At 43.5% G+C, this 24,975-nt stretch overlaps 1 protein-coding gene across 4 annotated transcripts in view; it reads left to right on the forward strand.

Annotated features, from left to right (window-relative positions):
• The window catches only part of LOC143930665 (alpha-2-macroglobulin-like protein 1), a 311,800-nt gene that overhangs the window by 155,038 nt on the left and 131,787 nt on the right, over positions 1–24,975 (forward strand). For all 4 annotated transcript variants that reach the window (XM_077455168.1, XM_077455166.1, XM_077455167.1 and 1 more), the window contains 3 exons: positions 6,240–6,395; positions 11,274–11,438; positions 19,526–19,649. In XM_077455168.1, coding sequence (XP_077311294.1) covers positions 6,240–6,395; positions 11,274–11,438; positions 19,526–19,649 — 445 coding nt within the window. The remainder of the gene's footprint in view (positions 1–6,239; positions 6,396–11,273; positions 11,439–19,525; positions 19,650–24,975) is intronic.

Below are 24,975 nucleotides of genomic sequence, written 5' to 3' on the forward strand. Positions count from 1 at the left end.
TGCGAACTGAATCGCCTCTAGGCGCTGTGGCGAGCTTTGATCATCTGCTAAAAGAGGAAGGTCTTGAGTTTTTTCCTAAAAGCCAGGTGATTTTCTTCCAGGCGGATGTTTATTGGTAGAGCATTCCATAGCCGAGGCCCTTGGACAGCGAATCTCCGATCCCCCTTGGATTTATACCGGGCTTTGGGCACGAGGAGGAGGTTTTTGTTGGCTGATCGAAGACTGCAGTTTGGTGTGTAATGATTTATTTTCTCCATTAGGTATTGCGGAGCTTCTCTATGCACGCATTTGTGGGTGAGGCAAAGGGTCTTGAACGTGATCCGATTTTTTACGGTTAGCCAATGTAAGCTCCTCAGTGAAGGAGAAATGGATTCCCAGGGTTTTTTTCCTGTTATCAGCCTTGCCGCCGTGTTTTGGATCAGTTGTAATCGCGCAAGTTGATATTGTGGTAATCCTATGTAAAGCGAGTTTGCGTAGTCCAGTCGTGAATTAATGATTGTTCCAACTACCACTGCTTTGTCATTCTTTGGGATAAAAGGGATGAGTCTGCGAAGCATGCGCAGCAGATGGTGAGATCGACTGACTACTGCTCCTATTTGCGCATCCATTGACATTTGTGCGTCTAAAATAACCCCGAGACTCTTGGCTTTGGTCTTTGGGGAGATAGTCTGCCCAAAGACGGTTGGTGGAGACCAGGAGGTTTTGGTTGCGGGCTTATGATTTGGGTGTAAGATAAGAAGCTCTGTCTTTGATTGGTTCAGCTGGAGGGAGTTGGTGGTCATCCAGTCCTCTATTGATTTGAGGCAGTTTTCAAGTTGTTGTTGGTGATCTTTTTTTCCATTGATCCGGAAATAAAGTTGCGTGTCGTCAGCGTAAGAGTGGAAGCAGAGATCTGAGCATCTGATGATTTGAAGGAGTGGGCGAATGTAAATGTTGAAGAGAACGGGTGACAACGGAGAGCCTTGAGGGACTCCGCAGGTGACTGCCCGAGTTTCGGAGAGGAATTTTCCTAGTTTCACTGTCTGTGACCGATTTCCTAGGAAGGACGCGAACCAATGGAGATCTATGTCTTGGACTCCGGCTACTTCTGTGAGGCGGACGAGTAGAGTATTGTGATCTACTGTATCAAACGCTGCACTTAGGTCTAGCAGTACGAGGAGACACGGCTCTCCGTCATCTGCCGCTTCGAGGGCGTCATCCCAAATCTTGAGGAGAGCTGTTTCTGTTCCATGACCCGGGCGGAAGCCTGATTGCAGCGGGTCCAGGAGTTTGTGAGTATCCAGGTGAAGTTGTAGCTGATGTACTACAGCTTTCTCCATGATCTTAGAAATGGTGTTGAGGCTTGTAATTGGCCTACGGTTGTTTGGATCCTGAGGGTCCAGGTTTGGTTTCTTGAGTAGAGGTTTGACGATGCCTTGTTTGAGGATGCTGGGAACAATCCCTTCGTGGAATGATCGGTTTATGAGGTGGGTTATGGTTGGAGCCACGATGTCGGAGCATTCTTTCAGTAGTTTTGTGGGGATGATGTCAATAGGTGAGGTACTGTCACGCAGTTTATTAATGATGTTTTTTGCGGTGTCTACGGTAATTGGGGATAGTGAAAATTTTGGCGGTTGCGGTATGTTGGTGCGGACATCCTCTTTATGTATTTGCTGGCTGAGGTCGGATGTTTTCTTCTGACAAATTGTTTCCCTGATGGTTTTGACTTTATCGATGAAAAAATCTGACAGTTTGTCACAGTAATCCTGGGATTCGCTTTCTGGGGGTTCTAGGCACACCGGATTCATTGATTGATTAACCAGTTTAAACAGTTCCCGTGGTTGGTTTGCGGCCGTTGAGATTGTATATGAGAAGTGGTCCTTTTTGGCTTTGAAGATTGCTTTCCGATAATTCTCTGTCAGACCTTTGTAGTTAAATAGGTTTTCCTCGGTGGAATTTCTTCTCCATGTTCTTTCCGCTCTTCTGCGTTGTTGCTTTAGTACGGAGAGGGAGCTATTAAACCATCCAGCATTTTTCTTCCTGATGAGAGCCCTGCGTTTTGGTGCTACCGAGTCTGCTGATTGCAGTAATGCCTTGTTCAGGGAGTTGAGTGTTTCCTCCGTAGAGTGGTTTAAGGTTATTGTAGATATTTTTTTGGACAGAGTGGTTTTGAAGGCTTCGGAGTACAGTTTTTTATGCGATCTGGTCCAGTGCGTTGTTACAGGTTTCCGTTTTGCGTTGGTGATGTTGGTAGTGATTTTGAATTTGATGGCGTGGTGATCCGTCCATGGCAGAGTTATGTTGTCGCATATGTTGACGTCGATGTTCTGTTTGAAAATGAGGTCCAGGGTGTGTCCTGACCCATGCGTGGGAGTCTTTATCAGTTGCTGTAGACCCAGTTCTTCTAGTTGATTGATGCAGGCAGTCGCGATGGGGTCTTTAGGCTCGTTTGCCCAAAGGTTGAAATCTCCGAGTGCCAGGAAATTTTTGAATTTTAGGGTGTGCATTGCAAAGGATTCCGTGAGGGGTGAAAGAAGATTGGACTTTGGTCCCGGTGGTCTGTAGCACAGTAGAATATGAGTGGTGTCATGGGGTGTTGGTTGAAAATGTAGCGTCAGGGTTTCCATAAAAGACACTGGGTTCTGAGATGATGGTTTAGTGAGATCCAGGTGACCTTTAAAGATCACTGCTAGGCCTCCTCCTTTTTTCCCTATCCGGTGTTCGGTTAGGATCCTGTAGTTTTCCGGCACCAATTCGGTGAGGATGGTGTTGCAGTCAGAGGTTAACCAGCTTTCGGTGATGAAGAGACAATCTACATTGTTCTCGATGATGAAGTCGTGTACTTCCAGTCTATGTTTGACTGCAGACCTGGCGTTAATCAAGGCGCAATCTAATTGTAGTGGTCGAGTAGATGTCTTCCTGTGGTTGGGAGCTGCTTGTCGTCCGGTTTTTAATAGTTGTTCTCTTTGAAGTATTTTTTGTATGGAAGATGGCAATGTGGTGTTGATGTTCCTTAGTCTGTGCAGAACTTCAGCTGAGTATTTGAAGTAGCACATGGTTTGTGGATGCTGTTGATGGTACTATGGGCCTAAGATGATGATCCTGATCAGGGTATTGATCCTGAGGTGGGGCTAGGTATCAGACTTGCCGCCGTGCTTGAGGCTATTAGCGCGCAAGTTGATCAGGGGATGCCTATATGGATGCGGAAGGAGTTGTTGTATTCGGTTGCTGGCTGTTCCAGCTGCCTTTACTTAAGGTGGAGGTCTCCGCTTAGAAAATAAATCTGGCTGTGATCTGGAATAGTCGTCCTAGGATAGCGTAAAAAATGGAAAGGAGGCCGGAGGTAGGGGTATGCTAACCTATGGTTGTTCCAGAGGAAGGCAAAAAACCCCCTGACAGTAGCAGCCAAATGCACCAGTGGGGCAAAAATTCCTTCCTGATCCCCGTAGGCGGTCGGACAGAGTCCCTGGAACAATCACTGGGGGGGGGGGGGGGGGGAGTGGAGGTGCGAGCTTACCTGGCTGCGGTTGTCCCCTTAAAACACTCTGATCCGGTGAATCTGGCTTGCTGTCAGCCTGACATTTCTGGAAAGCTGTCTGGTTGCCCCTTGCAGTGGGATCTTTAAAATGGAGGGGAGGATGGATGTAGGATAGAGGTTAGAGACTCCTGTCTTAACTCCTGTTTTCAACTCCTGGTTATTAACTCTCCACTTATGTTCAGAAAATCCACATGCAAGCCACAATCAGGGAGCAAGCTCAAGGGGGAGTTTGTATAACTACCTTTATACACCTGTGAACAATTAACCCCTCCCCTAATTTGGGAGGAAGAAAGAGGGGAAAAAAAAAATGCAGTTTAAAAAGTGTCAGCAAAAAAGGTCTTTTAAAAACTGCTAGCAAATGTATCCAATAAAGGAGGGGAGAAAATAAAACACCCCCAAAAACAACACTTGCAAGCAGAAGCAGTCAAGCAGAAGCAGTCAAAGCACAACTCCTGGTTATTAACTCTCCACTTTAGTTCAAAAAAATCCACTTATGTTCAGAAAATCCACATGCAAGCCACAATCAGGGAGCAAGCTCAAGGGGGAGTTTGTATAACTACCTTTATACACCTGTGAACAATTAACCCCTCCCCTAATTTGGGAGGAAGAAAGAGGGGAAAAAAAAATGCAGTTTAAAAAGTGTCAGCAAAAAAGGTCTTTTAAAAACTGCTAGCAAATGTATCCAATAAAGGAGGGGAGAAAATAAAACACCCCCAAAAACAACACTTGCAAGCAGAAGCAGTCAAGCAGAAGCAGTCAAAGCACAACTCCTGGTTATTAACTCTCCACTTTAGTTCAAAAAAATCCACTTATGTTCAGAAAATCCACATGCAAGCCACAATCAGGGAGCAAGCTCAAGGGGGAGTTTGTATAACTACCTTTATACACCTGTGAACAATTAACCCCTCCCCTAATTTGGGAGGAAGAAAGAGGGGAAAAAAAATGCAGTTTAAAAAGTGTCAGCAAAAAAGGTCTTTTAAAAACTGCTAGCAAATGTATCCAATAAAGGAGGGGAGAAAATAAAACACCCCCAAAAACAACACTTGCAAGCAGAAGCAGTCAAGCAGAAGCAGTCAAAGCACAACTCCTGGTTATTAACTCTCCACTTTAGTTCAAAAAAATCCACTTATGTTCAGAAAATCCACATGCAAGCCACAATCCCTGAAACCCTCTAGTAGTTGGATACTTTGAGTTAAATTATTTAGTCTATCTGTAAAAAAAAGACCTAGAAAAGATTACCAAATGTCTGTTGTAAACTGAGGTGGGGAGCAGGAAGTGATTTTCTGGGAAATGAACAATGTTTTTGTAAAGTGTAATGTGGTACCTCTCTTCCTTTTTCCTAAATCATTTACTATAAAATTTAAAGTAGCTGTTTAAAAAACAGATCTAGTTTCAACTAAATATTTATTAACTCACCGCTCAAGCTAAAGTGCACTATTTCCCCCACCCAGCTATTTGCTCAGCTGTGTAATCATGGCATGGGTCTATCATGAAGGTTAACACTCTTATGTGGTATACTATCAATGTTTACATCAGACTGAAAACATGTAAGAATCAAATTCTTGGTCCATGCAAAAATAAGATTGCCAATAAAATAAAAATCCAAATTAACAGTGAACAAAAATAAACAATCCAGTACCCCAAAAAGTGCAATTAAAGACCAGCTATCTTTGCTTCTTCATGTGACTTGTACACCGCCACTAACCAGGTGAATGCAAAACAGGCTCATCTGTATCATCCAAATGGAAACAATTATGAACTTGGCAGACCCTCCACAGTTCTCTTCAAACTCTGGAGGGATACACCCTCTGGTTCCAAATGTACGTTCGTGTCATCAAAAATAAATCATATTGAACAAGAAGGCAAGAACATGGTGCTCTCCATTTCCAAAAGGTTTATTAAAACACCCCAGCGGATATAAGACACTCACAGGATAAAAATGACAATGCGCTTTAGCGTCAGCCTGCTCACCACAACACACTCAAACGGTGGTGGCGAGATGTCATGGGCTCGTCTCCTCCCTCCTCACCTGGTAGAGGTGCACAAGTCATATGAGTGAAGCAAAGATAGCTGTTCTGCTGCTTATTTTTGTTCACTGTTAAAGAAGATGGAAGCACCTTCAGTGGTGACAGCTCACCACTGAAGGGTTTTGTTCTAAGGTAAGTTTCACATAATGTTTCACATCAGGTTTAAAAAGAAAGAAAGCCCAGCGGTTTACTACTGCTTTAATTTTGCTTTTATTGGCAATCTTATTCTTGCATGTATTAAGAATTAGGTTTTTATGTTTTCAGTCTGATTGATACATTGATAGTATATCACATAAGAGTTTTGAGCTTCACTTAGATTTGTATATTTCTTTTTGTAGAAGAAGGTCTTGCGAAATCACCTTACAGTGATAAAGCAAGCAACACTTTGTATTATTTATCGATTTTATGGATTTTTGTATAGTTTATAGGAGGTAGTGTAGGCTATAACCATTTATATATAATCTAACTCAAGTCAAAGTGTAACCAGTGCTCAGATTCATTTTGTTGGATATACTGTGGCTTAGGAGGGATGTAGTAAGTGTGTGAACGTTTAGTTAAAATTAGATCTGTCCTTGGAAGAAAATATGTACTAGCTTTATAGACCGAAGATGAATTTTATATAAAGCAAATCATCCATGATGTTTTTACAGTATTAGTTGATAATACATCTCATTTATGTGTTCTACAACGAGCAGGTTCAGATCAAGTTCTCTAAAGATCAAGTCCATCCAGGAGAGGTGGTTAGTCTGGAAGTAAAAGCAGAGTCTGGATCGCTTTGCTCTGTGCGCTCTGTGGATAAAGGACTCTTGCTTCACAAACATCACGATAAATTTAATCTACCAAACCAAATGGTATGTATACTGAAAACGAATCCCTTGAAATATATTTTACTGATTTGATTTAAAGAACTTTGTTTTATTCAGCAGCACATTATGAACAGCTTTGGAGCTTTTACATCAATCCCTGCCTCCAAAGGAGATAGAACAAACCTGTGCATTGCAAAAGCATGAGTTAAAAATGTGACATGAATTGCAAAAGAGGGGCTTTTCTTGCCGGTTCCACCACCCATTCCTACAGTTTTCACTATCTTGCAGAACAATGATCTCTTTATCTGACACACTTCCAAATATGTCCCCTGTGATTTGTAGTTTTTTCATCTGTCACTTCAGTACTCGTAATATAAGTATCCATTCACACTGGGCTTAAAAAAAAACTGTTCCATTGGCAGAAAAAAACACTCATATAGAGAATTTTTATATAGATACTTAGGAAAGCTTAAGAGTGTTTAGCATTTTTTTTTTCTGCCAGAAAGCTCCAATCAAAAACACAAACCAGAAGGGTTTTTTTTCCTGCTTCTAAAGCTGAGTTTAAACTATGCCTGTAAACGTCCTAATGTGCATGGGCACATAGGATAACTTTGAGCTGCTGCTACAGGAAAACCCCAAACTCCTGTAGAACCAGCATACTTTAAGCCAGTGTGCATGAACCCTTAGGGGAATGAACCACAACACTCAGCAAGGGAACACAGGAATGTGACATTCCTGGAGTGTTGAATGTCAGCCAAGCAACTATAGCTCTTAAACATAGGAAGACTGGAGAAGCAGGCAGTGGGGGAGTATTCAACTTTATCTGCTAATTTAAGTTATAGAGGAGCATGTGACTCACTCCATGTGACTTTGTGCCAAGAAGTTTAGCCAACAATCAGTATTTTTACTGGCAGCATGTAAAAAGCGGGCACTTTTCTCCTGCCAGAAAATACCAGTGACAGGAAAGGGCTGCCAGTAAAAAATATGGATGTGACACATTCGGCTTGGAACTGCGCATGTGCAGTTCCTGTCCGGAGGCCACATGACAGTCCGAGTATCTGCTACAATGTGTTTGGGTGGCCTCTGCTGGGGGTGGGTCTGGCAAAGGCAGTGCCTGGGCGTTGGACTGGAGTGGACTGAAGGGACCACCTGGCGTGGAGAGAATGTTACTGTGACTCGGGAGGGGACAGGTCATGTCGGTGAGGTGACGTTGTCGTCTGTGCTGCAGCAACCTGCTATCAGTTTCAATGTGAGAGTCAGTTTTGTGCGTGTGTGTGTGCCTGCCCATTCTAATTTCTTCTGAGCCCTGTCCTTGAGCTACTTACTTAATATATCGAAAATGAAACAAATAAATTTTTTGCCTTGAAGTGGTAGTAAACACTTTTGCACCATTTTTACCTACAGGTAAGCTCATAGCAGAGCTTACCTGTGTGTAAATGGAATATCTCCAAAGCTTGCAGCGTTTAGTTGATATTACAGTGAGCAGCAGCTGGTGGCATCAACGTTGCATGTGCTCTGAAGGAACAGCATATGTGTTCCGTTCCTTCAAAGCTCTGTGCTGTGCCCAGGCCTCCCGCACGCATTCGTAGGAGTGAAGTCATTGTGGCTCCGGCCAATCAGATGGCCGGAGTTAATGAACACGGAAGAAGACCAGGTGAAGATGAAACCCCTGTCAGGGGTGAAAGTGCACCACTGGAGGGATCCGTTCTAAAGCTAAGTCTAACATAATTTGTTAGTATGCAGTGCATAATAGCACATTATGGCTGAAACCTGAAGAAGGGACCCTTTTTTTTTTTCCAGGTTAAGTTTACTACCGCTTTAATATCTAATCACATTGCTATTGCTAATTGCATATTGTACTTGTTTGTAGCCTAAATTCTGAAATATGCACTTAAAATTGTAATTTTGGAACTTTTGGAAATGCTAGCAAAAACTTGGCTGTGCCAGTACATTTTGGGTGTTGTGTCAGTAAATTTCAGTCTGGTAGGTTGGCAACACTACTTGGCAAGTACTCTCATTGGAGTGAATAAAGCGCCCTATGTGAGATATGAATAGCATTTATGCTCCTGGCCTTAAAAATTATTTTTGGGTGAACAAGAGAGATACGATTGTGCTACTGGGGAAAAGTAACCCTGTTGCTTTGCGTAAAGAATACCGCAGCATCAAAGTCAATACTGGTGATAAGAGGTATAACAAAAAAACTATTCCTGCAGCCCCTTAGGATAATCTGGGGTGATTCAGCTAATGCAGACAAGATAAACCAAACAGGGTGCAGGGATGTCTTAAAAAGAGTTGTAGGCGGGACCACAGTCAGGGTACCTGCTTGGGAGGATTACACACACAGGCCTCAGCAAAGTGGAAACTTTATGATTGTTCAGAGTTGAAACCATCACAATAAGTAAATGAATTGGCACACTATAGAACAAGGTAGTTCAGTACAGCTCTCAATATTGTAATACACTGTAACATTACCAGAGGACGGCTCTGATAGAGGGGTGGCTGTATGCAGCAAAACTTACTTGCACTAACCCACTGAAGGGAATAAAAGGGAAGTTCATCGGCAATAAACCAGTGTCCCTTACGCTGTTCCTACTCACTGGGAACTTTTCCTGTTCTAAGCACTGTCCCTAACCAGTGGGTTTATTTCCCTCACTGGCCCACTCACTCAGAGCATGCCCAAATGACATGGGATCACCTATTTAAAGGCTCCCCTTTAAAATGAATGCCAGCACTCTCTCAGGAATTAAGTCTCAAATCAGATACCAGACTTTTCTAGAAAGGCCTAATGAAGTCTGTAAGACAGGGTTTCTCATAGTTTCATAGTTAGCAAGGTTGAATAAAGACACTAGTCACTCCAGTTCAACCTGTGAGTGTCTACCCCTATCATTGTACATTGCACACTCACATTGGTCCCTACCCTCAAGGAGCCCACAATCCAAGCTCCCCATTCATATACTAGGGCCAATATTGGACAGAAGCCAATTAACCTACCTGCATGCCTTTGGAGTGTGGGAAGAAACCAGAGTACCCGGAGGAAACCCACGTAGGCACAGGGAGAACATGCAAACTCCAGGCAGGTAGTGTCGTGGTTGGGATTTGAACCAGTGACCCTTTTTACTGCTAGGTGAGAGTGCTAACCACTACGCCATTGTGAACTCCCTCATCTGGGGTTCCACTGAGATCTACCTGGCATTCGCAGGTAGCCAACATGTAGACGGCATTGCTGACCCTCTCCTATCACTTCCCATACATGCAGAGCAGTGAAATGTCTCCGCTCTTTCCCGCTATCCCCCCCCCCCCCGGTCCATCCCAGGAGCTTCTATGTTACATCACATCAGAACCAGGGCTATCATAGCTGCCTCCTTGCGTCACTGCATGAGAAGGAAACTCCTAATGTGCCCTGTAAAATGCCCTGACTCTTTTGTAATGTGCGCTGGTCCCATTTAATGTGCCCTGCTGTCCTTGTGTACTGTGCCTTCCTGACACCCTCTGCTCTGCTGACCCCCCTCTATTCTGCCCTGCTGGCCCCCCTGTACTCTGCTCACCTGACTCCCTCTTCTCTGCCCTTCTGGACCCTATAATTTGCCTTGCTTACTCCGTGCTTTGCGCTGTTGACTTCCTGTATTTTGCCCTGCTGCCCCCAGTACACTGCTTATCTTAAGTTTTGCCCAGAATTGTGCAGAAAAAAGCAAACATAAGTTTCATATTTAATAGGTATTTTTAAATATTGATTCTATTATTTCATGCTATTTCTAAAAATAACTGTTTTTGTGTCAACAGCTCCCTGATCATACCAATGTTCCACGAGCTGTAGATTATTTCAGGGGTTCCCTGAGATCTCAAACTTTTTGCCAAGGGTTTCTCAGAGGAAAAAAGTTTGAGAAACCCTGCTCTGAGGGGACGATTTCCTTTTAAAGTGGTGGTAAACCTCTAACATGATATATGAACAAAGCATATGCCTCTAGTGTCATCTTTGTCTGCTGCCTCTGCTATCTGCATGAGTCACTTCTGTCCCCCTTTCTTGACACCAAGAGAAAAAAATGTGACAGTGCAGGGAGCTCCAGCACACAACCTGTGACTGACAGCCTCATCTCTGTTCCAGTGTGCTATGTGAAAGAGGAGGGGGAGGGTATCTTTCAATCAGCTCTCTGAGCTGTCCTCACTGAGATCTAAATAGTGTAACTTCAGCTCTACACCCACTGCTTTATGAGATCTCAGACACGCTGTATATATTTTGCTCTTTGAATGATCGTGAAGAAGAGATGGCTGCAGATAAACGGGTACAACTTATGTAGGAGGATTTTTTCCATCTCTGAGACTATTTACTTCACTGATTATGAGTAAGGATTTTCAACTACTTTATCAGACTCCCCTTCCCCTGTAGCATCGGCACAATGCCACCTACAGGACAGAAGGATGCCTGCACCTACATTTATATTAGGTGTAGAGCACCCCTGTTAAAGTGATATTAAAGACTTTTTTTTTATTTAAAATAAAAAAGAGGTTCTATTTCCCTGTTCTGCGCAATGATCCTATTAGCCCTTTCGCAAGTATTGTCCTATGGAGGCACTTGTGTGTGCGTGCTCCCAATCTGGGATGTTTGCATCCATGGACACATACATCACTGTTAAGCCATGCCCATGCCTTACAAGAGTTTGACAGCAGCAGGAGCCAATGGTTCCTATCAGTGTCTCTCCTGTGAGACCAGGAAGTGTGAGGACAGTGGTGCTGCAGCTGGGACAGTCCTGGAACAGTGAGAGGTGCCACATAAGTGTTTAGGGATGGGTGGTGTAGAACAGTTAATTGGGGTGTTTTACTGCCATTAGGTTTTAATGGGATTGTGTGGGTGTTTGACTTTTTATGTGAAGCTGTGGCTTTTTTATCTTGTCGTTGTCATTATATTTTGTTGTCTCTCTTCCTAAGATCCAGGATACCGTTTCTATCTTTGAAGTAAACAGACGTGGCTTTCCATATAAAATTGAGGATTTTGAAAAATATCCTTGCTTCAGAAATGAGAAAGATTCAAGTCCAGAGATCCGTGAAGGGGTTTGGTACTATGCTGAACCAGATGTTTACAGACTGCTGAAGGTAGACTGAGAAAACAAGGGCTAAGGGCACTACATCTTAAAAAAAGTTTTTTGACACTGACTCTTTAAGTGTTCATTCACATCAGGTGCAGTCGGACTGTATTGGGTGGCTAATCCAGCAGACCCCAACCACCACCAGGCAAAAAGGCTTTGTCTGCGGTGTGGCCGGTTCCCACCATTGCATTTTGGTGGTGTGCAGCTGTACTTTTTTTTCCCAGCATATACAGTCACCATGCACTGTATAGAATTGAATGAAATGTCACTGTATCACATTTCAGTAAAGATTGTTTTAAAAAAAAGCGAAAGGAGATCGACACATGGGCACTGCAATGGATACACCACATACCAGACGCTGCGTTGTAATGCAGTGGCTGCTGTGAATGGATCCTAAAACATTTCAGCTACCTGTAGCCTTCAAGAAACTATTTACACTCTACTAACTTGTAAACTGAGCTCTTCAATGGAGAACAATGGGTGCTGACTTATCAGTGATGGTACAGTATTAGCCAAGACAGAATTTCAAGCCAGAAATTGCATTAAGCCATAGCACAAAAAGTTCTAGGGAGCCCATGTAGATCCAATAATAGTTCAAAAAGTCAGCATGCCAAACTGAAAATCCAGATGGAGAATTTACTGAAGTTGCATATCAGCAAAACGTTAACACCAATATTTTGAAGGCACAATGACACTCTTTTTTATCAAGATAACAAGCAGGAGGAACAAACCTAGTATTTAGATATACTGTATATCTACATCCATCAACAATGCAAACATCTGACCTACTCCTATCTGCATATAGACCAAATCACAAAAATGGATAAGCAAAAGAAAAAGTCCCCTCATCTTTGTACAGCACTGACATGACAATAGCTCTCTATTGCCACATCCCTGGATTTATTTGTAGAAGGATTCTTCAGACCTGTAGTAATTATTTTCAAGAATGGGTTCTAGGATTTAGAGAATGAATTCTATGGGAATTGTGATAATCTGTCTGGTAAAAATGTTTTAGCATCAGTGGTTTCATGTCTATTGGAAATGTTGCTTTATAAGGAACTGTTGTCTATGCTGGCCAGAGCATAGTCTGATAAAAATTCCTTCCCAGGAATTCACTGGTAATGGCAAACAGCTGGGATTGGTAGCCCAGGAACTTGGCCAGTGGTTCAGTGATGCTTTCCAAACCAGATACAATTGGAGAGTAGTTAAATCTTTCTAGATCTTTGGTAATCTATATGTAACTGGAAACAGTGGGTGATCCACTCATAATTACTTGTCCGCTTTCTCCAAGCTCTGATAAGAGCCAGCATCCAAGTTGGAATATGGTTTCCTATGGTTGTCATGCCGCACACATTTTTAATAAAGTTTTCTGTGTATGAGAAGTGATCACATGGAGTCAGTAATTTTTCATTTAAATTAAGTATCACCTGTTTGTTTAGGGCCAGAAGAAGCAGAAAATGTTGATTCAGTTTAGGTTTTCTCATGACCTTTTAAAATTGTCCATCTTGCTGAAACGTATTTAAATAGTGGGACAGAAAGTAAGTCCAGGACTGAGGACTTTTAAGGCTCTAATTTTCAGCTGCTGGCTGGAAATATTGATTATCGTGTTTGTTTTTATCTGTCCTTTTGGTGTTATTTTTGCAGATTTCAGAGTCTCACTTTTTGTGCTTCCTGCAGGGTCTGTGCTTTCTCCAGCCTCTTGAACATGGGGTACCAGTTGCAAACCTTGTGATGTGCCTTCTTGCATTGTGTTACTGTCAGTAGAATTGTTTTAAGCAAGCAGGTCACTTTAATGAGATAGGGGCTTATTTGCAAGATCTGTAAATCCAGTTCAGTCAAATAGGGGTAGTTGGGGCCTTCCCTATAATCTTGGCAGACTGTACTTCTTTATGTTATTACATTTAACTTTAGAAGCTGGGATCTTTCTATTTTTTTTATCACACAGTTAGTGGTTCTCACTTTGTCTTTATTCTTTTTTTTTTTTACATGTTTTTTTCATCATAAGATATATTTCTCATATCGTATTCCAGGACAGCTTCTGAGATATAGGGCTCCTCCCTCCAGGACAGGAAACACATCAACCCAATCAAATAAAAGGGTGGTCCTCCAGGCCCTCCTCAGTTTTTGTGTTTCCTGCCGGATGGGAAAGAGCATGTCGGAACTAGTAGGGGAGCTCCTTTTTCTCAGGGGATGTCCTGGGGATGTCCTGGGGGGGAGCACCTGGTGGACCTGGCCCATAACACCCCTCGGTCCGTTCGGAGGGAGGAGAGGGTAGCTATCAATCCCCGCCGCCATGAAACGTTCGGAGAGAACGGGACACCGATGTACGGCAATCTCCCCCACTATCTCGCTAACCGCTCGTACCTGGTCAGTCGGATGGCGGGCGAGAGACATTTGGATCCACTGGCTGGCGTTCGGGTACTGCAGGCAGTGCTGTCATAGGGAACGAACAGCGTGAGTGGGAGGAGTTTTTGTGTTCCAATGTTCGGAAATGCGAGAGACGCACTTCCGCCGGATTTGCGCTATCAGGGGGCACCGTGGGACCTGTTCCAGTCCTCTGGGAGCGGCGGTGTGGCTACAGGGCTGTCTGGAGCGGTGTAAGGACTCAGGGAGACTGAGTAAAACACAGGAACCATGTAGGGCGCAGTTGTGCAGGTGGACTCCGGTTTGGCAGGCTCCAGCACCTCCCAGGCTCCAGCACCTCCCAGGTAAGCTTGGTGAGGGCAGACCAGGACTTACACTGGGGGGTTGAGGGGTCACTTTGACCATAGTACCCTCCCCGGGTGGGGAACCTGCTGGTGAGGTGGGGACTTCCTAGGCAGACCCTAGAAGCACAGTGGTGTGGGTCAGGGGTGGTATTCTAATGGGACCCTGTTTTTTCTTTGTTTTTTAGGTCAAACAGGACAGAGCCCAGATACCTTTGGCCAGAAGGAAATGTGCCGTGTGTGGGGCTAAGTTAGGCACCGGTTGGGAGAAGCGGCTTTGCTCGGATTGTGTCAGTAGCCTTGTTAAGGAGGACTCGGTGGTAGCTTGTCACAAAGTTTTGACATCCGTAAAGGATGAGATTGCATCCACTTTCCAGTCATTTTAAGAGTATGATGGATAGGATGCAGGGTCCTTCTGTCTCCTTACCCAGGGCCATGAGCATGCCCTCCTTGTCTGAGCCGAGTTAGGAGGAAGAGGTGGATAAGGAGAGGGTACCAAGGTCCCTAGACTCCTCTAGGACATAGTCTACTTCTGAGTCAGAGGGAGAGGAAGAGTCTGCTAGATCGTCCAGATACAAGTTATCTTTGGACGACGTGGGTGACCTCCTTAAGGCAATATATGATCTCCAGCGTGTCAGGGAAGAACAGGTCCAACTTTCAAAGCACGACATGATGTATCAGGGGTCGAGCGTACTGAAAGACAGGGTATTCCCCGTTCATAAATCGCTGATTGAGGCGATTCTGCTGGAGTGGGAACAACCGGAAAAAAGGCAGTTTTTTTCAGGCAGCCTTAAGAGGAGGTTCCCTTTTGAGATCAGATGCGGTGCATCCCTGGAACAAGGTTCCCAAGCTTGATGCCCCCTTGGCTAAAGTCTCTAAAAAGACAAATTTGGCCTTTGATGATATGGGTTCACTCAGGGTCCCCATGGATAAGAGGGGAGACATGCTGCTTAAGAGGGCCTGGGATGCCTCTTAGATTGGGCTTAAACCAGCCCTAGCAGCTACCTGTGTGGCCAGAAACTTAGAGTGTTGGCTTACACAGTTGCAGTCACATATATTAGCGGGCACTTCCAGGCAACAACTTTTGAAGTCCTTTCCGCTACTGTTCAAGGCAGTAGGGTTTTTGGCCGACACCTCCACGGAGTCAGTCAAGTTAGCCGCTAGATCTGCCGCGTTAGTGAATGCAGCCAGAAGGGCCGTTTGGCTTAAGACCTGGACAGGGGACGCAGCTTCGAAATTGAAACTGTGCGGATTACCTTTTTCAGGGGACCACTTGTTTGGGCCTGGTCTGCAAGAGGCGTTAGAGTGCACGCAGGATAAGAAGAAAGCTTTCCCAGAGAAGAAAAAGAAGGCTGAAGGAAAGTGTTTTTTTCGATGCTCTAGGCAGCAGAACCTGCAGGAAAGGGAGGTTCGCCCCAAAAAACATTGGTCGGGTCACAAGGGGAGGGGCAGAGGAGGAATCTTATTCAATCCTCCTCAACCCTCCCCTAAAACCCAGTGACTCCTGTGTCCCAGTGGGGGGAAGGCTAGGGAAGTTACTTCCACAATGGGACGCTTCAACCGAAAGTCCATTAATACAAGATGTAATAAGGAACGGCTACAGGTTGGAGATTGGTTTAGTTCCCCTCCCGAATTTTCAGGTAACCAGGTTACCAAGGAACCAAGGGAAGGCGAAGGCTCTGGGTCTTATTCTGGGAGACCTGGTAGACCAAGAAGTACTGGTGCAGGTGCCTCTGGAGGAACGAAGCTTGGGGGTTTACTCCCATGTGTTCGCGGTAAAGAAGCCTTCGGGGAAAATCAGGTTGATCCTGAATCTCCGCCCCTTGAACAGGTTCATAAAATACAAGCAATTCTGGATGGAGTTAATCTTCTCGGTAACCAAGTTTCTGTTTCGGGGTTGGCACATGGCCACCGTGGACCTCAGTGATGCATATTTTCATATCCCGATTCATCCGGAGTCCCAGAAGTTTCTTAGGCTAGCAGTGCAAATGAACACAGGAGTGGTACACCTCCAGTTTCGAGCTTTTACTTTCGGGCTCTCAGCCTCACCAAGGATCTTTACAAAGGTACTGGCAGAGGCGCTGGCCCCGTTAAGGCTCAGGGCTATAACAGTAATCCCATATCTGGACGATCTACTGTTTATAGCTCAGTCGGCCCAACAGCTGCAGAAAGACGTGCAGGAGGCTTTGGTTTTCCTGCGTTCACTGGGGTGGCTGATCAACCAGGAAAAATCCCAGTTGACCCCCTCACAAGAAGTCCTGTATTTAGGGTACAGGATCTCTTTGGTGGAGATGAGGGTGTTTCTTCCAGTGGAGAAGATCAACAAGCTAGAGCAGGCGGTAGCCCAGCTTCAATCAGGTCGGGAAGCCCAGATCAGAGAGGTCATGAGAGTCCTGGGGTTGATGACATCATGTTTTCCAGCGGGGGCCTGGGCAAGGCATCATCCGCGCCCGTTGCAGAGACTTATGCTCAGTTATTGGGACGGCAGGGAGCAGAGCCTGGATCAGGTTATGGCCCTATCTTCTGCCATCAGGAGGTCTCTGTGGTGGTGGCGGGCCCAAGTCAACCTGGACAAAGGTCTTCCCTGGTTTCCAGAGGCCAGTCGTTCCTCAAATCAGAAGGAGCTTCTGGCAGTTTGGAATGCTATAGAAACCTTCAAGTCCCAGATACAGGGCAGGGATCTGCAGGTTCGGTCAGACAATGTGGCAGCAGTAGCTTATCTGAACAAGCAGGGGGGAACCAGAAGCCCCACGCTGCAGGCTATTGCAGACAGAATTTTCTGCTGGGCCGTGAGGAACTTGTCCTCGATATCAGTGATTCATCTGAAGGGAGCTCAGAATTCGCTGGCCAATTTTCTCAGTCGGCAGAAGGTAGGCCAGGACCAGTGGTCCCTCAACAGGGAAGTGTTCGAGGAGATTGTGTCATGCTGGGGAAGGCCAGAAATAGACCTATTTGCAACAGAAAGCAACAGGAAGGTGACAGTTTTTTTCCATTCACCCACAGGATCGGGCCAGGGGGATAGACGCCCTTGCCAATCCGTGTCAATTCGGCCTGTGTTATGCCTTCCCTCCTGTAAGGATGGTGGCGGAGGTTCTACAGAAGTTCCGGTTGGAAGCTACGGACCTCATTTTAGTGGCTCCTTTTTGGCCAAGGAGACCCTGGTTTGCCAGTATAAAGGGGTTGGCTGTTTATCCTCCGCTGTTACTTCCGGTCAGGGAGGATTTGCTTTCCCAGGGGCCCATTCTGCATCCTCAGATAGAGAGACTCAAGCTTGCGGCCTGGTATCTGAGGAACAGATCTTAAGATCACAAGGTTTCTCAGAGAGAGTGGTTAGGACCTTGGTAGAATGCCGTAAACCAGTAACTAGAGCGATTTACACCAAGATAGGGAAAAGGTTTAACTCCTGGTTACGAGAACAGGGAGTTGGGCATCCCGGGGTCCCGGCAGTCCTAGATTTTCTGCAAGCGGGGGTAGAGCTGGGCCTTTCTATCAGCACCCTAAAGGTACAGGTGGCGGCCTTAAGTGTTTTTCTTCAGTCCTCTCTCCAGCAGAATCCTTTTGTCAAGAACTTCTTCAAAGCTCTGGCTAGATCCAGGCCTGTGAAGATGAAGACCTGCCCTACTTGGGATTTGTCCTTGGTCCTTAGGTCTTTGACCCGATATCCCTTCGAAGCCTTTAGAGAAGGTATCCCTTAAATGGATAGTTCTGAAGACAGTTTTTTTGATAGCAATCACCTCAGCCAGAAGGGTGAGTGATGCAAGCGCTCTCGATCAGGGAACCATTTTTGTTAATTTTAGAGGACAAGGTAGTGCTTAAGACTGGCCCTAGTTTTCTCCCTATGGTTGTGTTCATTTTTTATAGGACACAGGACATTATTTTGCCAACGTTTTTTTTCAACCTCAAGCGGGGATGAGGCGGGATCTTTGAGTTTGTTAGATGTCAGAAGAAGCCTCTTAATTTTTTTGGAAGCCACTAGGGACTTCAGGAAGTCAGACTCACTTTTTGTTAATTTTTCGGGCGCCCGCAAGGGCTGCAAGGCACCCAAATCGTCTATCGCCAGGTGGATAAGAATGGCGATAGTTTAAAGCCTATGAATTAGAGGGGAAGCAGGCTCACTCTACCAGGGCGGTTTCTATGTCATGGGCAGAGAGGGCTGGAGCCTCTTCGGAGGAGATCTGCAAGGCAGCAACTTGGTCCAGCTACTCTACTTTTGCAAGACATTACCGTCTGGATTTATTGTCTGATAAGGAACAGACTTTTGGACGAAAGGTCCTCCAGGCAGTGGTCCCGTCCTAACAAGGTGAGCGCCTTGCTTATCATCTCAGAGGCTGTCCTGGAAGACGATATGAGAAAACCGGAGTTAGACTTACCGGTAACTCTTTTTCTAGGAGTCTTCCAGGACAGCCTGGTTTCCCACCCAAAGTTGTTTAAGTTGGACTAGTGGTGAGGATGTGTACTAACGTGGTTGTTAGTGTGTTATGTCTTTCAGAGCCTTCTGGCTGTTCTTGGAGTAAAACTGAGGAGGGCCTGGAGGACCACCGTTTTAATTGATTGGGTTCACGTGTTTCCTGTCCCGGAGGGAGGAGCCCTATATCTGAGGCTGTCTTGAAAGACTCCTAGAAAGAGTTACCGGTAAGTCTAAGTCTGGTTTTTCCAGCCACTGTTTGCTCTTACCTAAGCTATAGCCAGTGTATCCCATTGCTCAACAATTCACTGTGATCCTTATTGGACTATGGAAACAGGAAATGCAAGTTCGCATATATGCAGGTAAACATTTCTGTGGAGTGTACAGTGCCATCTCCACAGTTCATATGTTGACGTAAAACTTCTGCACTTCATCCAGCATCCAGAAAAAAAGGGCACATACGTAAATATTGGATGCTGGCTTCCTTCATAATGTAAAACTTCAGTTATTGTCAGGGCAGTGATGTACCAAGATGAGGGGGCTTTGCTTATCCATGGTTTGGGTCTATTCAACCCTACCCGGGGGCAAATACTGCATATACGCAGAAAGGAGTCATCCACTGTTCACACTCTAGTGTTATTTGATATGGGTATATATGTATGCACTATGTTTTTTCTAGGTCAACAAATAAATAGCCATAAATCCATTCAAAGCAATGGGGATAAGTGGGGGAGGGTGAACAAAAAACTCCAGTGCACTGTTGTCTACAAAGTTCAAGCCAAACTTCTTCAATACCATGCATTCAGAGGGTGGTCCCAACATTCTTTCAGATTTTTTTTGTGCAAACGAAAACCTTTAAATGGGGGTAAAAATATATATAAATTAATTTGATATTTTACAACAAAATGTTATTTTAATTTTATAAATATCAAAATAGAAGTGTAACATTGTGTTAACTTTTTTGCTTACACTATTACTCCATAGGAGAGTAATCTAAAGACTTTTACAAACCTGAAGATCCGGAAGCCTGTGCTGTGCTCCCTTACCAACTATACAAAACGCATTTCTCCTAAAAGGGAGAAGAACCTGGAGAAGGAGGCGGCTGTTCGTATGTGCCATTTAACAAATAAACATTATATTTCTAGTTATAAATTTTGCATGAAATTAGCCAGTAAGTGGGCACTTGATACAGTTGAATATTGAAATATAAGGAAAACTATTCTGCACAATGCAAAATATAGACTGCAACCAGCCGCTATGTACAAAAGCGTTTTGGTCCCTTTGCTATCTATAATCTATCCATGCTGTCCATAGTTGTTAGTTATTACAGTTATTAAATACCAACCAACATCTCCTACGATCCAGAGTCACACATGTGCAAGCATTACCTAAATAAAATCTTTAGTATTGGCAACATCACTGCTAGCTGCAGTAAAATGTTGCTTCTCTAATGTCAACAACTACAATTCCCCTAAACAGAAATCTGCAGTATGTCTTATATATAAAGTCTCAGGTCAATCCATAGTGATATTTTTTATATAGGTGGAGCTTGGTAGGCTTAGTCAGCGTCTTAAATATGTTGGATACTTAAACTATATAAACCCCTGCCTAAAATAATGACTTTATTCCCATCCACTTTAAAGTTTGGGTTGTTCTTACCAACCTCTTCATGTTCTATCCTTTTCATGTTACATTTTCCATGATAATATTTAAAAAAAAGGGGAGAAATGAAACTGTTTTAAATGGACCCAGTAAGTGTGCAAGCAGGGCAATTCAACACAGATACCTGACCAACAGAGTTCCTGAGAGATCTAGGAAAAGGTTAGACGTTTAGACTCTAACGCCTACCAAAAAATAAAATAACAGTTTTGAGTGGACTGACCTACTTTGAAGTTCGGGGCATTCTTACCCACCTTTTCATGTTCTTTCTCTTTTTGTTGCATTCTCCATGATATGAAATTAAAAAAAGAAGAGAGACAAAACTGCTCATAATTAACCCAGCAGGTGTGCAGACCCAAGAACTCAAACAGTTCCACATGGTGATCTAATAAAAAAAAGTTGTACAAACTAGGACTTACTTTAACCACTTCAACCCCAGAAGGATTTCCACCCTTCCTGACCAGAGCACTTTTTGTGATTCGGCACTGCGTCACTTTAGCTGAAAATTGCGCGGCCATGCGACATTGTACCCAAACAAAATTAATGTCCTTTTTTTTCCCACAAATAGAGCTTTTTTTTGCTGGTGTTTGCCTCCGTGGTTTTTATTTTTTGCGCTATACACAAGCAATATGTTTTACTTTTTGCTATAATAAATATCCCCCAAAAATATATAAAAAAAATTTTTGTTGTTTTTTTTTTCCCTCAGTTTAGGCCAATAGGTATTCTTCATATTTTTGGTAAAATAAATCGCAATAAGCGTATATTGATTGGCTTGCGCAAAATTTATAGCATCTACAAAATAGGGGATCGTTTTAGGGCATTTTTATTATTTTTTTTTCATTAGTAATGGTGGTGATCTGCGATTTTTATCAGGACTACGACATTATGGCAGAGAGATCAGACGCTTTTGAGACCATTGTCATTTATACAGCGATCAGTGCTATAAAAATGCATTGATTACTGTGTAAATGACACTGGCAGTGAAGGGGTTAACCACTAGGGGGTGATGAAGGGGTTAGTGTGTCCTAGGGAGTGATTATAACTGTGGGGGGGGAGGGGCTTCAACACAAATGACAGTGATCACTGCTCTTGATGACAGCATTGATATCTGTCATGACACAAGGCAGAACGGGGAAATGCTTTGTTTACAAAAGCATCTCCCTGTTTTACCTCTCCATGACATTATCACGGGCACGCGGCAGGCATCGAGTCCGCGGGACCAGCAGTCACGGAAAACGTGGCGCATGCCCACAGTGCTGCTTCTTAAAGTGGAAGTAAACCCCTGGATTTAAACAGTTAAAAAAAAAAGCATGCCGGGAATGCTAACTGCACATTGGCTGTGCTCTCAGCCAAACTATCAAACCATCCAATGGCTGGTGTCATAACGAATCACATGTGCAGCACCATAGCAGTTGAAGATTAAACAGAGGAAAAGATGGCAGCTTCCTTGGCTGAAAACGATAGGGGAGTTTACTTCCACTTTAAGGGGGACGTACCTGTACACCCTTTTGCCCACCAGTGCCATTCTGCCCACGTGAATCGGCGTGCGCTGGTCAGCAAGCGGTTAACCCATGGGTGGTTCAGTAGATATGCAGTTGGCTAAAGGATAGCTGCCAGAGTGTGGTTGTAAATGGGGTTCATTCCATCGGAACAGACACCAGTCAATAGTGATATACCACAAGGATCTGTTCTAGGTCCTGTTTTATTTCATCTAGGTTGAATAAGTAAGTGATATAACTAAAGGGTTGGTGAGTAAGGTATGTCTTTTTGCTGATGACACAAAGGTGTGTAATAGGGTTGACTATCCTTAGAGGTGTCTGTAACATGGAACATTATTTGGCATTGCTGGAAGATTGGTCAAAGCAGTGGAGACTGCAGTTCAATGTGTCTACAGTAAATTTGGAAGAAAAAGAGAACATTGGGACTTTAAATGAGGCGGTGACCGGGTAAGGTCAGTTGCCTCCATCCCTATTTGAATAAAGAAATCAAAATGACTGGAGGTTGGGACTTTAAATGAAGCAGGCAAGTGTAAAACATTTACATTTATTGGAAAATCAATGGTAAGTTGCATGAGGGTAGTCATGAATACATCAAGAAGACCAATATATTCCATTCAATGGATAAACATACAGCAATAACAATTGACCACAAAAATACAAATCACATATTACAAGTGATCATTAGGTAGGTAAAACATATGGTTGGCATAAAACATGGCATATAGTAGCTCTATGCATTTCGTGGATTCATCCACTCTTCAGGAGCATGCACGTGGAAAACTGAATGCTGTAGTATAATAACAAATAATATCTGTAAGGTCTGGCCCTGTCACGGGAAATAGAGGTTGAAATAAAGTAATTAGAAGTAATATTGGCTAGGATAAACCCCCCCCAAAAACCACTCTCAAAAGTACTTACATTGTCTGTATCTATGCAGTAGCAATGTGCCAAAATGAATCAGAATAACCCCATATGGGTATCACTGATGGGAGCTGAGGTGGTAAAGGCAGATCAGGACTGGACAAAGATGGTTTCCAAGAAAGGAAATTCCAAAGATTAATAAGGGTCAGCAGTGACCAAAGGTGCTAAAAGTGAAAGAAGGATTGTAAAATAAATTGGAAGGTCATATTATGTGATACAAAAGGTAATCTGTCCTAAAATTGGTAAAGGATAGGATAATGAGATGCTAATGAGTGTATAAGTAAGGTTAACTTAGTGAGAGTAGAAAGTTAGAATGATTGGAAAGGTAAAATACATGGGATATATAAAGAAAATAAAAACAACATTGAAGAAACCATATCAACCAAAATAGTTAGATTTATCCTGCACCTTTATTTCATTTCATCTAACTATTTTGGTTGATATGGTTTCTTCAATGTTGTTTTTATTTTCTTTATATATCCCATGTATTTTACCTTTCCAATCATTCTAACTTTCTACTCTCACTAAGTTAACCTTACTTATACACTCATTAGCATCTCATTATCCTATCCTTTACCAAGTTTAGGACAGATTACCTTTTGTATCACATAATATGACCTTCCAATTTATTTTACAATCCTTCTTTCACTTTTAGCACCTTTGGTCACTGCTGACCCTTATTAATCTTTGGAATTTCCTTTCTTGGAAACCATCTTTGTCCAGTCCTGATCTGCCTTTACCACCTCAGCTCCCATCAGTGATACCCATATGGGGTTATTCTGATTCATTTTGGCACATTGCTACTGCATAGATACAGACAATGTAAGTACTTTTGAGAGTGGTTTTTGGGGGGGGTTTATCCTAGCCAATATTACTTCTAATTACTTTATTTCAACCTCTATTTCCCGTGACAGGGCCAGACCTTACAGATATTATTTGTTATTATACTACAGCATTCAGTTTTCCACGTGCATGCTCCTGAAGAGTGGATGAATCCACGAAATGCATAGAGCTACTATATGCCATGTTTTATGCCAACCATATGTTTTACCTACCTAATGATCACTTGTAATATGTGATTTGTATTTTTGTGGTCAATTGTTATTGCTGTATGTTTATCCATTGAATGGAATATATTGGTCTTCTTGATGTATTCATGACTACCCTCATGCAACTTACCATTGATTTTCCAATAAATGTAAATGTTTTACACTTGCCTGCTTCATTTAAAGTCCCAACCTCCAGTCATTTTGATTTCTTTATTCAAATAGGGATGGAGGCAACTGACCTTACCCGGTCACCGCCTCATTTAAAGTCCCAATGTTCTCTTTTTCTTCCAAATTTACTGTAGACACATTGAACTGCAGTCTCCACTGCTTTGACCAATCTTCCAGCAATGCCAAATAATGTTCCATGTTACAGACACCTCTAAGGATAGTCAACCCTATTACACACCTTTGTGTCATCAGCAAAAAGACATACCTTACTCACCAACCCTTTAGTTATATCACTTACTTATTCAACCTAGATGAAATAAAACAGGACCTAGAACAGATCCTTGTGGTATATCACTATTGACTGGTGTCTGTTCCGATGGAATGAACCCCATTTACAACCACACTCTGGCAGCTATCCTTTAGCCAACTGCATATCTACTGAACCACCCATGGGTGGGAAAAGTGAATAGAATTATAGGATGCATCACTAGAGGGATCACCAGCAGGAGGAATGAGGTTCTGATTCCCTTACATAGATCATTAATTGCACCTCATTTAAAATACTGTGTCCTTTCTGAAGACCTTACTTTACAAAAGAATATTGATAAGATAGACCAGGTCCAGAGACTGGCAACAAACATTGTGAAAGGTCTGAGGGATAAAACATATCAGAAGAGACTTCTGGAACTTAAAGGGTTTGTAAAGTCAAAATTCTAAATCACTGCCAGCCCCTATTAGAGATTGGCATACCACACTATGCAAGTTATTTTTCAAAACGAGCATTGTAAATACCTATGTAGAGCATCTTCAGGCCGGTCACGTGACTCGCGGCCGCTTTACAGCTCCAATACATGGCTTCTGCACGTCAGCTGGGGAGATCACATGGCCTACCGCAGAAGTCCTGTCTTGGAGCTGTAAAGCGGCTGCGAGTCACATGAGCGGCCTGAAGATAGCTCTAAATGGGTATTTATAATGCTCATTTTTAGAAATTACTTGCATAATGAGGTATGCCAGGCTCTAATAGAGGGTCTGGGAGTGACCATTGAAGGTTTTTTATTTTTAGGAATGGCAGAGGTGGAGACAGAGACACAGAGAGGGAGTTGACAGGCAAGGAGGAAGGGGGTGAGGGGGAGAGAGG

The sequence above is a fragment of the Lithobates pipiens genome, unplaced genomic scaffold (genome assembly GCF_037356315.1).
Source record: "Lithobates pipiens isolate NorthernLeopardFrog02 unplaced genomic scaffold, aLitPip1_a1.2 Scaffold_25, whole genome shotgun sequence".
Taxonomy (NCBI): domain Eukaryota; kingdom Metazoa; phylum Chordata; class Amphibia; order Anura; family Ranidae; genus Lithobates; species Lithobates pipiens.